Source organism: Gekko japonicus, unplaced genomic scaffold (assembly GCF_001447785.1).
Source record: "Gekko japonicus isolate JY-2015 unplaced genomic scaffold, Gekko_japonicus_V1.1 scaffold870, whole genome shotgun sequence".
Lineage (NCBI taxonomy): Eukaryota > Metazoa > Chordata > Lepidosauria > Squamata > Gekkonidae > Gekko > Gekko japonicus.
Window position 1 is genome coordinate 283,473 of NW_015163627.1, and position 13,419 is coordinate 296,891.

The 13,419-nt window shown below is 44.9% G+C and overlaps 1 protein-coding gene across 8 annotated transcripts in view; it reads right to left on the reverse strand.

The window, feature by feature from the left end:
• The window catches only part of ABI2 (abl-interactor 2), a 68,973-nt gene extending 56,034 nt beyond the window's left edge, over positions 1 to 12,939 (reverse strand). For all 8 annotated transcript variants that reach the window (XM_015407523.1, XM_015407521.1, XM_015407516.1 and 5 more), the window contains exon 1: positions 12,758 to 12,939. In XM_015407523.1, the coding sequence (XP_015263009.1) occupies positions 12,758 to 12,874 (117 nt within the window). In that variant the 5' untranslated portion in view covers positions 12,875 to 12,939. The remainder of the gene's footprint in view (positions 1 to 12,757) is intronic.
• Between the last annotated feature and the right edge of the window lie 480 nt (positions 12,940 to 13,419).

Sequence of the window (13,419 nt, forward strand, 5' to 3'; positions counted from 1 at the left end):
CTTTTCTCCCTTTCTCACAATACAAGAACTCATGGGCACTCCATGAAATTGCTGAGCGGTCAGGTTAGAACAGATAAAAGGAAGTACTTCTTCACCCAAAGAGTGATTAACACATGGAATTCACTGCCACAGGAGGTGGCGGTGGCTACAAGCATGGACAGCTTCAAGAGGGAATTAGATAAGCATATGGAGCAGAAGTCCATCATTGGTTATTAGCCACAAGGTATAGATAGGAACTCTCGGGCTGGGGAAAGTGATGCACTGTATTCTTGGAGCTTGGGGGGGGACAGTGGGAGGGCTTCTAGTGTCCTGGCCCCACTGCTGGACCTCCTGATGGCACCTGGTATTTTTGGCCACTGTGTGACAGAGTGTTGGACTGGATGGGCCATTGGCCTGATCCAACATTGGCTTCTCTTATGTTCTTATGTCAAGATTGCTTAATCTCTAAGTAAATTTTACATTTTCTGACCTCAAGAAATAAAAGAAGTATTTTACTTTAATTTAGTATGTATTATTTTCTTAGCAAGACCACTATTTTGAAGACTAATGCCTAAAAACTAAAAGGAATTTATTTCATGAAAACAGTGTCTTCTTGCAAAATCACCTGCAGCAGAATTCAGTTTATGCAACATTGTACTCACCTATAGTAATAAAAAATTAAGAAATATTTATGTCCAAATACAGGTTCTTTTAAAATTAATGTTTGGGGGGGGGGGTTAATGGACAGCAAATATTCTAGATATAATGGAAAATAAATTCCTTTAATCCAGTGTGTCAAGAGATTTTACAAATGGTCTGCAGCACACATCAGAACCATAAAACAAGGCTAAATTTGAAATTGTTTGTAACAAATATATAAAACAACCTCAAATGGCTTTGATTACAGTTTACTAGTGGAAGGTCTTTCCCCAACCTAATCTAAGTCATACCAATGCACTAACATGACTTTTTTTTAAAAAGGAATGAAATGGAATACAGTAAAAGAATGAAGCAATGTAACTAACTGGGATTGACAGTATCATTTACCTAAGGCTAAGGACTTTTGTATTAAACTGAGACCGTGAACTGAAATACAAATACTGTCCCATCAATCTAACATGCTTCTATATTCATAATGCAGCAACAAAAACAGTAGTGATTACAATATAAATATAACCCGGTGAAGTAGCTGTGTTAGGCTGTTGCAGCAAACACAAGATGGAATCTGGACTCACAACTTTATTGCAGCATAAGATTTCATGGACTTGAGCCCACCATCAGATGCATGAAATGAAACTTCAGGCCAGGTACACAGAAGAGAAATGAAGCGTGAACCCCACAGATGTAACTGTTCTGGACATTTCTGGGGGCAGGGAACATTTAAAGACTCAAACCTGGGATAAAATGAAAAATGTACAATGCTTACAGTGCAATCCCTATGCAAAGCTACTCTGGTCAAAGCCCACTGAAATCAAAAGGCTTAGGTTAGAGTAACTGTGAAGAGGAATGCACTGCTACTGTCTTATCAAATCGACTAAACACTTTACAGTTTTCAAAACGTAAAATGGAAGACTGGACTTACCATTAAGGTTCCTTTTACTTGAGACAGAACAGGGCATTTGGGCACATTATGGGTATTCTCCTACTCAAAATACCTGGTCAGAGGAATTAGGCTAATCTTTCAGCCTCCAGTTGAGGAGACAATACCTGCCCATCTACTCTTTGGAGACTTCACAGCAAACCAAGTCAACCACACTGTGTGCATCTTCAAGCCAGGGTTTCTTATCCACTAAGTAAGGTGAAGGCAGAGAAAAACGAATGAATCAACAGACTGAAACTGACACAGGAGGAGCCAAGAGATAACACTGATTAACACAAGAAAAACACAGTAGAGACAATATGGAGGGGGGGGGAGGATCATAAGAGTGCAGGCAGCAAGTCCATGGAGGTAGTCATAGTATCCAACAAGATGCTCAGAACAATCCCTCTACATGAAAGGGTGGGTTCCAAAACGTCCTCCTCTGTCACACCAAGTCCAATGTTCCATTTTCACTTGAGAACAAGAATGCATTCAAGAACACCTGAGGCAGACATGGATCTCCAGATCAAATACCTTTTCCTTCTGCCACCAGACATCCACCTTCCAGGGGCATAACACAACCTGGACAATGACTTCCCAGTTCTGAGAAACCTTCTCTCAGCAGCGTCATTTAACTTCAGTATGGTTAAACACAGACCACTCAGGCCTGGATGAAGAAGTGAGGCGTGAGACAACTGTCAACTCTCAAAACAACTGTCAAGTCTCAAGTGGACTGAATTGATAGACCTTGAGAACACAAAGCCACCTATTCCAAAAAGGGGTGACACACATAAGCTCCATCCTCTCTTGTCTGAGCTTGTTCAGGACCCTTGCCAGTCATGCCATTGATGGAAAGATGTGTAATAGGCAGGAGGCCATGGACTTGTCCTGTTCCACTTGTGGGCACAGAAAACAAGATTTTATCAGTTTAGCATTCTCTGGATACAAGGTCTACATCCAGGATACTGAGAAATAGAGGGACAGCTCTTCAAACAGAGCCACTACTCTGGGTCCAACTACACTGGGTCCCAACTAACTGCAACCAAGTCAGTTTGCCTGAAAGCACTCCACTCTCAAAGAGGAGAGACACTCTTCCCCCCACTACAGCAGAACCACCACTTCTCTCCACAGTCTTGCTGGACCTCATACCTCCCTGGCAACTGATAACACTCATTCACCACCATGTTGTCTATCTGAATGCAAATGTTGGAGAGAGATCTTTTCGTGGAAGTGAACTAATGCTAGGCGGATGGCTTGAAAATTCCCGAAGCTTTCCAGATGGTTCCATATCCCCGGAACGTGTCCCAGTGAACAAAGGACTCCTGACCCAGATAAGTTGACACCAATTGTGATCTCTACATCTGTCTGTACCCAGACCAATTTTTCCTTCAGGAGAAGGTTCTTTACCATCGGCCACTTCAGATCTAGTTGAAGTTGTCAGTTCACAGTCTGAGAAGATGCCTCAGAGCAATAACTTGCTGGTAAGGCAGCTGTGTCCCCTGGAGTTGACAATTGTGAGCCCACGCTTAGGGAACACTATTGATAGCTGCTACCATCAGCCCTGCAAATACACAGGAACAGAAAGTCGAAGGACCAAGCTGAGCACGCTGCTGTGATAGTATCTAAGATTGCTTCTCACTTTCCAGAAGGCAGAAATTTTTCCCTCTCAACCAATCTGTGATGGTTCCCAGTTCCAGGATGGATTGTGGCAGTAGTAGTCACCTCTTCAGATGGCTGAAAGGGAATCCGTGGGCCCCAAGACATCCCAGGCCTCAGCAGAACCTGATCAGGAAATTGTCCCATTAGGGACAGAACAGACTGCTCCAAGAAAGTGCTTTGCTTCTATTTATGTAATACCATGTTTTGCACTACTTCATATCTCATGTTTAATAATTACGCTTTGTTCAGTTGACAGCTTTGTTTCTAGTTCCTGCAATCCTAGTCTTATTGCATTGCTTAGCAGATGTATCATCCCACTGACATTGACTTACACTGTGTAATCTACCTTGAGTCTCAGTGAGAAAGGCAGACTATAAAAATCATAAATAAATAAAACTGCCTGTAACAAGGAGAGCACAGAAATGTACCTCAGACACACAGCAGCCAAGCATTAGCCCATAGGAGCTATAGTTGTGATGTCATGGCCAATGGGAGCTGTAGTTGTGATGTCATGGCCCAGGGGAAAACCCCTCCCCCTATTTTTCCCAAGGTTTTTTTCCCCCCAAGCGTTAAAGGGAACAGTGAAAAGACACTCCAATAAGATATTTTCTATCTTAGAATGAGTAAAATGCTTCTTAAGGCAAGTTTTTTCACACTCAAAATGTACATCATGAAAACGTTTGAGGACTTTTTCAGTTTCTCCAACAGAAAAATTGGGCAATTTTGAGGAACACTGAAAAACCCTGCTGCATCATTTAGTCGCAGCAGAGTGTTTTGTAAATATGTTCTTAACCTGTCTGTGTGTTTTCCTGAGGCTTATACTACATAAAACTTAAAATCCCGGAATGCCTGATTAAACATTTACATCATGCATGTGTTTTTTAGTTGCTGTGGATTTTCCGGGTTGTTTCATGTGTTTGTTCTGAAATATACCTTTTTAAATTCACTTTAAAAGGCAAACCATCTCGAGTGTGTCAATTTTAACTCAGTTATCAATCCAGGCTTGATTGGGTTATACTCAAGCCCCAATCCTACCACTTTGAGCCAAATTTTCTCTTTTAATTTATCGCTAGCACAGTGGGCTAAGCGGGGAACTAAGGAAGGAGCAAAGTTAAAGACAATGAAGAAGGAGAGAACTCAAAGAAAGAAAACAACCTACGAGCCCTGGAGAAATGATCCCTCAGAGCTCCCCTCCTAGCATGCTCTCACAGAGGCAGGAAGGCAAACTGTAGATGGGCGGGTACTCTTTACCCAACTGGAGACAGAAAGATCAGCCTACTTCCTTTTTGCAGGGTCTGTGGTAGGAGAGTTCCCAACCATTCCAGAAGGCCCTCCTTTTTCCAACTGAAAACACACCTTTTTTTTGCTTAGTAAGATTTTAGATTTGGTATTTTTACAACATTTAAAAGTTTAAATGACTTCGTTTTTGTTGAAACAAAATTGCAAATATACTTAACAAGTGGGGACCCACAAGAAACTTACAGGAGACTGCTTCCTTCCCGCTCCCTCCTTCTCAAGCAATCTTCCACCCCTCTTTCTCCCCCTCCCCTTTCCTGACAGTCTTACCCCTTCTATTTCTCCCCCCTCCCCTTCTCAGACAATATATCCCCCTCTTCCCCCCCCCGGTCAATATTTCTCCCATATCTCCCACCCCTTACCTTGACTACCTCTTCAGCTGCACTGCATGTGCACATAAAATTATTGTTTGGGAGAGTTAACCCCCCCCCCAATAAGATTTTTCTGCAAACCTGGGAGGTCCCCCAGGTCTGGAGAAAAATCTCCTTTCTCTCAGGATGGGCCCAATCCACAGATTTAGATATCTGCGCACAGCAGCTCACGCTTGAGGAACAGACTTCCCCAACCAGTATTCCGCTCACATTCCACCATAAAAATCTCAGGCAAGACCTGTCATGTTCAGAGTTAAATGGATAAACATATAAAAATTGTATTGTGCAGACTTAGTACCTCCTCCTTACAAGACACGCATTTTGCATGGTTAACCTCCATTCTAGAGCTTCCTATCGTTCTCCAATTTGAATTACTGTTGAGTTACAGAAGAGAAAGCCGATAACGTGGAGCAGACACTGCATTGTCATTTAAACTGCTAGGAATGTGGAGCCTCAAAATTCACTTCATTAGTGCTTGCAAAAGCTACCAACAGGAGCAGACAGCAAGGTCTACAATCTGCAGGAGCTGACAGAATACCCTATTATTAGGATTCATACCAGATTACAAGGCAGCTTCCCATTCAGTTCAAAGGGTTATGAAGCAGGTTTGTTTACTGGCTTCTATTTACATTTTATACAAACAGTAGAGCAAACAAGTCAAAGGAATCTTCTTTTCCCTAAATTATTTGACAGATCTCTTGTTGGTATGTACAGCAAAAGAGCACTGATGTTTTTCTAGTAATTCTATTTTGCTTTACATACCAACAAGGGGGAAATGCGCTAAAGTGGCACCTAGTCTGTTTCATTTCTTAATTTGCAGTTTGATCCATTTCAAGTACAGTTTTCAAGCTGTGAAACTTCCATGCTCTAAACATGGACTCTAAACTCTCTATCCGAGAGGTGTCAAACTCATTTGTTACGAGGGCCTGAGCGGACATAAATGTCACTTTGGCAGGCTGGGCCACGTGTGCCATAAAATGTAATGCCAGGCACCGGAGATAGAAACTGTACAAAGGGCAGCAACTGGTAAGCTCTGAGTTAGTGTGTCCTCACTGCAAGGCCCATGGGCTGGGAGGGGGGTGCAGAGGAAAACTCACATAGGCGGACTGGTGCTCGACAACTACAGACAAGGTTGTTCTGCTGTGCTGAAGCCACAATGGAGTGGCTCCACCCACTCCCCCCAGCATTCCCTCCCTTGCACCAGTTGTTCATGGACCGCATAAGAACCCTGGACAGGCTGGTTGCAGTCCCCAGGCCTTATTTGACACCCCTGCTCTATCCCTTGTGGCCTCCCAATTCCTGCATGCCGCCTTCTGACTTTCTCTCATTTCCACAAAACATGTCTATCTTCCTTGCATCTTTAGGCCTCACCAAAACATTCCACATTTTGTTCAATCACAACATTTTTCAAACCAAAAATTAAGCAAACTCAATTTATCCAAGCGTGCTTATTTTTACATAATTTAATCTGTAGACTAAATTTCGCATTCCTCGAAAAACAAGAAATTCTTTTAAAGTCAGAGTTCACACAACTCTACGGATCATGTTCTACTCTAATTGCTGTACTGGCTCCCCACCTAACACTGCATCAAGTTTCAATCCTTTAATCTGGCCAGTTTTAAAAAAAAAACTGGAAAAAATAATATTGACTAATGATGCAATTCTACCCTGATCATCATTTTGCAGACATTTATTAGAAAAATCACATGACCGCCAGGTAAAACTCTATTTTTTCCATCACAAGCCTGTCATCCTAGTATAAAGCATTAAAATCACTTTAAATATTCTCCAACGCAGTGGGTTACAGTTGGTTTCTACTAATCGCATATTCAAACTGAATGAAGTTGAGCCAGAAAGTAAGCATATTAAGGGGAGACATTTCTGGCAGACATTCTAGCATGACTAGTTCAAAACAGAACACTCAACACCTACATGTCTCTACAAAATGATCTGTCTTCAATAAAGTATTACAATAAGGCAATTCAGTTTCTAACACGATGTGTACAAAACAAAATTCGGCTACGGAGCCTTAACACCTGCACGCATGTCAGGACCTGCCAATATGCTTAGCAGAAGTCATCAATAGCTCTGGTCTTTCCTGGCCTCTGCATTTTGCAGACGGTTTCCTCATACAGCCTGCTTTCCTAGTCATTTCTCCACCATTCATTATTTACGGACTGTTTCTTTGTGACAGTTTGTAAAAATATACGCACATCTCATAAATCCATGTCCAAACCGCTGGCTCCCCCCACCCCAGTAGCTCAGTAGCAAGCAAAAAAAGGATTATGGGAGGGTAAAGTATGGTCACGTTATGTTTTACACAGATTAAGGTAGCCCAACTACAATATTCACGAAGCAGCAGCACTTACTCATTTATCCCATACGTACCTAAACTCTTTAAAAAGTCTATGAAATAGGTGAAAAATGCTTGCTCTTTGATTTTATTCGTAATACGAGGCTGCAATCAAATGCATACTCAGCAGGGAGTAAGCCCCTCCCCTGCCCCCAAATGCTTTGAGACTTACTAAGTAAACATACACAGGACTGGGATGCATGTCCAGTTGATGGCGTCTGGATGCATGTTCAGTGGATGGAGTTACACTCCACCCAGCCAGACTGAATAATCTACAATGCAAAATATGTTGGACTCCAATAAAAACTGGAATGTAATTTCCACATCTGGGAATTCCCATTGCGTACTTAGCTAACTTGCACATTTAGAATTTGAGGTCATCACCAAGGCTGTTCGTTGATCAATGTGTATTCCCATCTCTCAGCCCAAAAGCCCTCAGGCACCTTACAGCATAATTAAATACAAAAAAGTAATAAAACAGAAGTCCAGCGGCATCTTGAAGACTAACCACGTGTATTCCAGCATGAGCTTTTGTGAGGCAGAGCTCACTTCCTCAGATGCAAGGAAGAGAAAATCATTTTCCTCAGGAAAGATACAGAAGGGAAGGGGGGCAAGGAACAATTTGGGGGCAGAGAGGTAACTCTGATTCTCTCTCACCTGCACCTGAGGAAGTGAGCTCTGACTCACAAAAGTTCACAATGGAATAAATGTTATTCTTTAAGGTGACACTGGACTTCTGCTTTATTTTGCTTTGATATACTAACACAGCTATTCCTTTGAAATAAAATGTAAAACATGCAATAAAAATATCAGAACCTAACTTCACCCACCCTCCAAAAACCTAACAACTCCTCATTAAAACTCTTATTTATCTACACTCCACCTTTCTGAGACTGAAGACAGATCATTAGCTAAAAACAACCATATAAAAATGTAGTATTATAAGCATCGGCAGAAGTCAGAGCAAAGGTTTACAAAACCCAAAGCCCAAGCAAACACACCCCACCAGATAACCAGTCCAAAAATAAAGCCACAAGGTAGAGATAGGAACTCTCAGTCTGAGCCAAGTGATGCTCTGTATTATTGGTGCGGGGGTGGGGGGAGAACAGTGGGAGGGCTTCTAGTGTCCTGGCCCCACTGATGGACCTCATGATGGCACCTGGTATTTTTAGCCACTGTGTGACAGAGTGTTGAACTGGATGGGCCATTGGCCTGATTCAACATTGGCTTCTCTTGTGTTCTTAAAGCCCAGATAAAGGTCTTTACCAGCTGCTAGAAGATTACCAATTCTGGCACCAGGCAAACTGCCAATGGAAAGGCATTCCAAAGTTTTTGTTATTGTTCAGTTGCACAGTCAAGTCCAACTCTTCGTAACCCCATGGACCACATCATGCCAGGCCCTCCTGTCTTCCACTGTACTCCGGAGTTTGCTTAATTTCATGTTCATTGCATCAATAACACTGTTATCCAATGTTAAAGTAAAAGTAAAGGTTCCCTTGCTCGAACGTCAGTCGAATCCGACTCTAGGGTTGCGGTGCTCATCTCCGTTTCAAAGCCGAAGAGCCAGCGCTGTCCGAAGACATTTTCGTGGTCATGTGGCCGGCATGACTAGACACCAAGGTGCACGGAATGCTGTTACCTTCCCACCAAAGTGGTACCTATTTATCTACTTGCAATTTCTTGCTTTCGAACTGCTAGGTTGGCAGGAGCTGGAACTAGAGATGGGAGCTCACTCCATCATGCGGCACCCGGGTCTCGAACTGCTGAACTACTGACCTTCCACAGCCTGCAGTTCAGTGTCTTAACCACTTGAGCCACCGCAGCTCCTCCATCCAATGTTAGGGTACCATAATTAAAAATTCCCTTCTTCTAGTTGTCAGTTTTCCATCTGCTACTGATGCAAGATGAAGCAGGACCTGTGCTACAGATCTTAACTGCCAGTCCAGAAAAAAAAATGAGAGTAGGAAATCTTTTAGGTATCCTGGCCATCTAAGGCTTTAACGGCCTAAAGCAAGACACTGAATTTGGCCTGGAACTAGCCAATGCTGTTTTAAGGCAGACATAGGCCCCGGTCACACGGGCCAGATATCACGGGGGGGAGGCGTGGCTAATTGCCCCGGCGTAGTTTGATCCGCGATTACGCAATCAGACGCGCTGGCGGCACACCACGGGTCCTTCCCTCAGCGCCAGCGGGTAAACGAGGGACCGGAGGGAAATGCCGCATGCCGGTGCGATCACACCACGGGCGTCTGGAGCCAGCCCGTGGCAAACATTTACTAGTACCTTGGAGGTACTAGTTTTTACATGTGCATTGTCGGCGGTAAGCCACGGGTGCACTCCACTTCCCAGATGTTGGGGTGTGATCGCGCCCGGATAATCCGCCCACCTTCCATGCCTCTCCCGCGGCAACTTTGCCATGTGACCGGGGCGATAATAGGTTATTTGTGCTAGACTCTGGTCAGCAGTCTGGCTACTGCATTCGGACTAACTGCCACTTCCAAATCATCTTCAAGGGCAGCCCCAAGTAAAGTGTATTATAGTAGCCCAGCCAGGAGCTCATCAGTGAATGAATAATTGTACCCGAGTCACATCCCACAAGGTGGGTGCAGGTGGTGCCCCAGATGAAACTGGTAAAAGGTGCCATCCACTACAGAGGTATGAAATAAATCAGAAGCACTTCTAAACTGCGGGTACCATAGCAATTTAGGTACTTTAAGTTATGCCTGCTGATTTTAAAACAAGAGGACTATAGCACTGGCAAAATTGTATGTTTTGGTAATTGTGATTAGAATAAGCAACTTTTACTGTAACACTGGATAAAACTAGCAATTAACCATTGCTTGTTTTCCTTAGTAAATTAATAACGCAAAACAAATTTTATCAGGACACCTGGCATATTTTCTGTTATCTGACAGCTTCATAAGAACATAAGAAGAGCCCTGCTGGATCAGACCAACAGCCCATCTAGTCCAGCATCCTGTCTCACACAGTGGCCAACCAGTTCCTCTGTGTGAGACAGAAGGCTAGACTAAGATGGACTGTCAGTCTGATCCAGCAGGGCTCTTCTTCACTGTATTTAGTGTTATGTTTTCTGTTTTGGACCATGGAAGATATTTATACAGCATAACAAAATACCAAAGGATTAGGTTAACAAAATCACACATAAGCATATATTCAAACAGCCTTGCCTATCTGGGCAAAAATCTGATCTACCTAGCTTGGGTTTTAGACTGGTTTTATCCCAAAACAATACTTTCCTGACTTTCAGCAACACTCAGTGAAATTCTCCAAGGCTTTTGAAGGTAGTGATAACAGCTCTCTCACCTTTTCACACAATCGTTACAGCAAAGCCTGATCAGAAATTCAATCATCTTCAGGTCAAAGTGCCAGAATACATTTTCTACCATTTTGATTAGAAGAAAGAATTCTCCCAAGCCTACCAGCTCTTACAAAGCACAGCAAGACATTTGGAAAAGTCTTTTTTGTTCTCTCTCTGGTACAATGAAAAACCTTCTGTTCAGTCTCGATCATAAATACAGATACGGGCACTCAGATATCAGGACGGAAGCACAGGACATACACAAAGACAGATTGCCTACCAAATCATCTCTGAACACACTCAGTTCCATTTGATATCAATATCCACTTTGTAGGGTTAGTCATCCAGCGATGTGAGTGGAACACAGCACAGCATCCCATTATGCTGTTTAAACTGTTCTATCCTTTCTGTGTGCTTTTTGTGCTACAACCATCATCTTTAAATTGCCATAATCCTTCTCACCGTGCCTACGCTTTTAAAAACACAAACTTCCTGGAAGAAACACACTCGCTGGAATTTTGTGCCTTTGTTTTACTGCTCCTAGGGGTCTCCTTGGAACATGCTGCACTATTTTACAATGCAACCATATCTAGGAAGCAGCAAAAATTTCAGCATCCTTATCTGTATAGCACAGCCCACATTGATCTCCGAGTCAGAATCACATGTTATATAATTGACTTGCTGGAAAGTGAGATGGCAACCAATACCTGGAAAATTTGCCCCACCATTCGCTCACATCAAGTCCAGAAAGATTCAACTTAATGACACCACATTGAAACATAATCACTCTCATGATCCACATCTTATTTATCACTCTGCCAGCATACAAGACGATAAAAGTCATGATAATGTCAGTATGTCAAAGCTACCACTGATTTGGCAGGGCCTTTCCTCCGGCATTTGGCAACTGATAGTCTCAGATTCATCAAAAGAAATCTCAAGCACACAAAATCCCCGTCAGCAGGCATGAAACTACTTAATTGCATCACCATGTGGAACAGAAGAATGTGTACCATGTAATAACACATCCAAAATTAACCCCATTCCCTAAGTTCGACACATGGTAAGGAATGGCTATGTTGAGAAGCATACAATTGGTAATGCAGATCCAGTACGAACGGTAGGCTGCAAAAAAAATTGCCTTCAGGTGTCTGCTTGCATATTTAAATCTCAGCCTGCTTTCCCAGGACGATACTGAGATTTTCATTTTCTGGCATACAGTAAAAACACCAGGGTGCTAACCACCCACCAAGTCAGTTCACGCATTCCCACATCACAGAAGGAGCGTGGAAGCAGTCTCACTTGACAACCACCAACTGACAGTTGCTAGATCAGAAAGGCATAAAGACAGAGAAGAGTCTCATGGCCTAGCAATTTGAATTAAAGGATTGACAAATATCCTAATGTTCAGGACCTACTGAAATGTTGGGGGAATTAGGGACTTCTTTAAAAAAAACTGATACATTTAGAATCCCATATCTGAACAAAAAACACACAGAGAAATTATGGGCTTTACAAACAGGCTCATTCATGCCTTCCCTAATGCAATCCATTCCACAGAAATCAATGGCCCTGGACTGGAGCAACTCTGCATAGGATTGTACAGTGAATCCTCTTAGACGTCAGCCAGGAATCACCTTCCAACAGAGACATTTCAGTCAAAGCTGGAAACATCCGACAAACATTATTATATTTCTGGGGTCTCAGACGTTCGATGCTACAGTGGGGCGTGGGGGGGGGGGAATCTAATGATACACCCACTTTATCCCCCCCCCCCGTTCCTATAAGAAGGTCCAACCTGCAACCTCTTAGCGTCCCTCCTCCCATAGCTCAGCTGGGAGGGAACCTCCCGCTTAGACCCTCAGCGAGCGCCCCTCCTCCCCGCCGCGCCACCCCCCATCCGTGGAACCACGAAACGACCCCCCACACAGACACCCCACCCCACCCCGTTGCAAGCTCCATCCGGGCCTGTGCACATAACCCTGCTGAGTCGATTTTGGAGGGAACAAAATAATAATAATAATAATAAACGGGGAGGGGGGAGCGGTTAGGCGAATCGATCGCCCGCCCCCCCCCCCACGTGCACGCGCAGAGTCACGCCGGCAGCAAGAGGCGCCCTCTGCCATAGCGCAGCGCGGGGCTGGGGAGGGGGGAGGATGAGGAGGACCCTCCGACGCGCCGGCCGCCCCCGCCTTCCGTACCTGGATGTAGTTGGTCTCGCAGTACTCGGCGACCCGCTCGAGGTTGGTGTAGCTGTCGAAAAGGGCCCGGCGCCCCCCCGGGATCTCCTCCTCCAGCAGCATCTGCAACTCCGCCATCTTCACATCGTCGCGCGCGAGCGCGCTCCGCCCCTCCCTCGCGCTCTCTCTCCCTCTCGCGCCCGCTCTCCCTCCTCCCTCCCGCGTGCAGCCAACCGCCCCCTCGCGCCCCACCCCCCTCCTGCGGTACTCGCCCCTCTCGCTCCCAGAGAGGAACCACCGCCAACCGCCCTGAACGGTCCCTCAGTGGGGGGGCGCGGCATCAGCGACCGACAGCGGCCGCCCGTACTGCGCAGGCGCCGGAGCCTTCCACGATGCCGGCCTCTCTCCCCCTCCCCCCGTCCCCTCACAGTGCCACGCGCGGTTCACACTTCCGGTGCCTCCGTCCCAGCCGGTCGGAGGGGGCGGGAGGTGGTAGCGCCCCTCAGCCTTGCCTTTTGGGGGGAGCAGGGGGCTCATGTGGGAGGGCACGTGATGGGAGAGAGGCCTCCCCCCGCAGCCCAGAGTGAGGGGCGGGGGGGGGTGACCGATAGAAGAATTTCCATGGGGAAAGTGGAGAGTGTGTCCTGTGTGCCACCTGTCTCTGTTTCACATCGTGTTCCCGG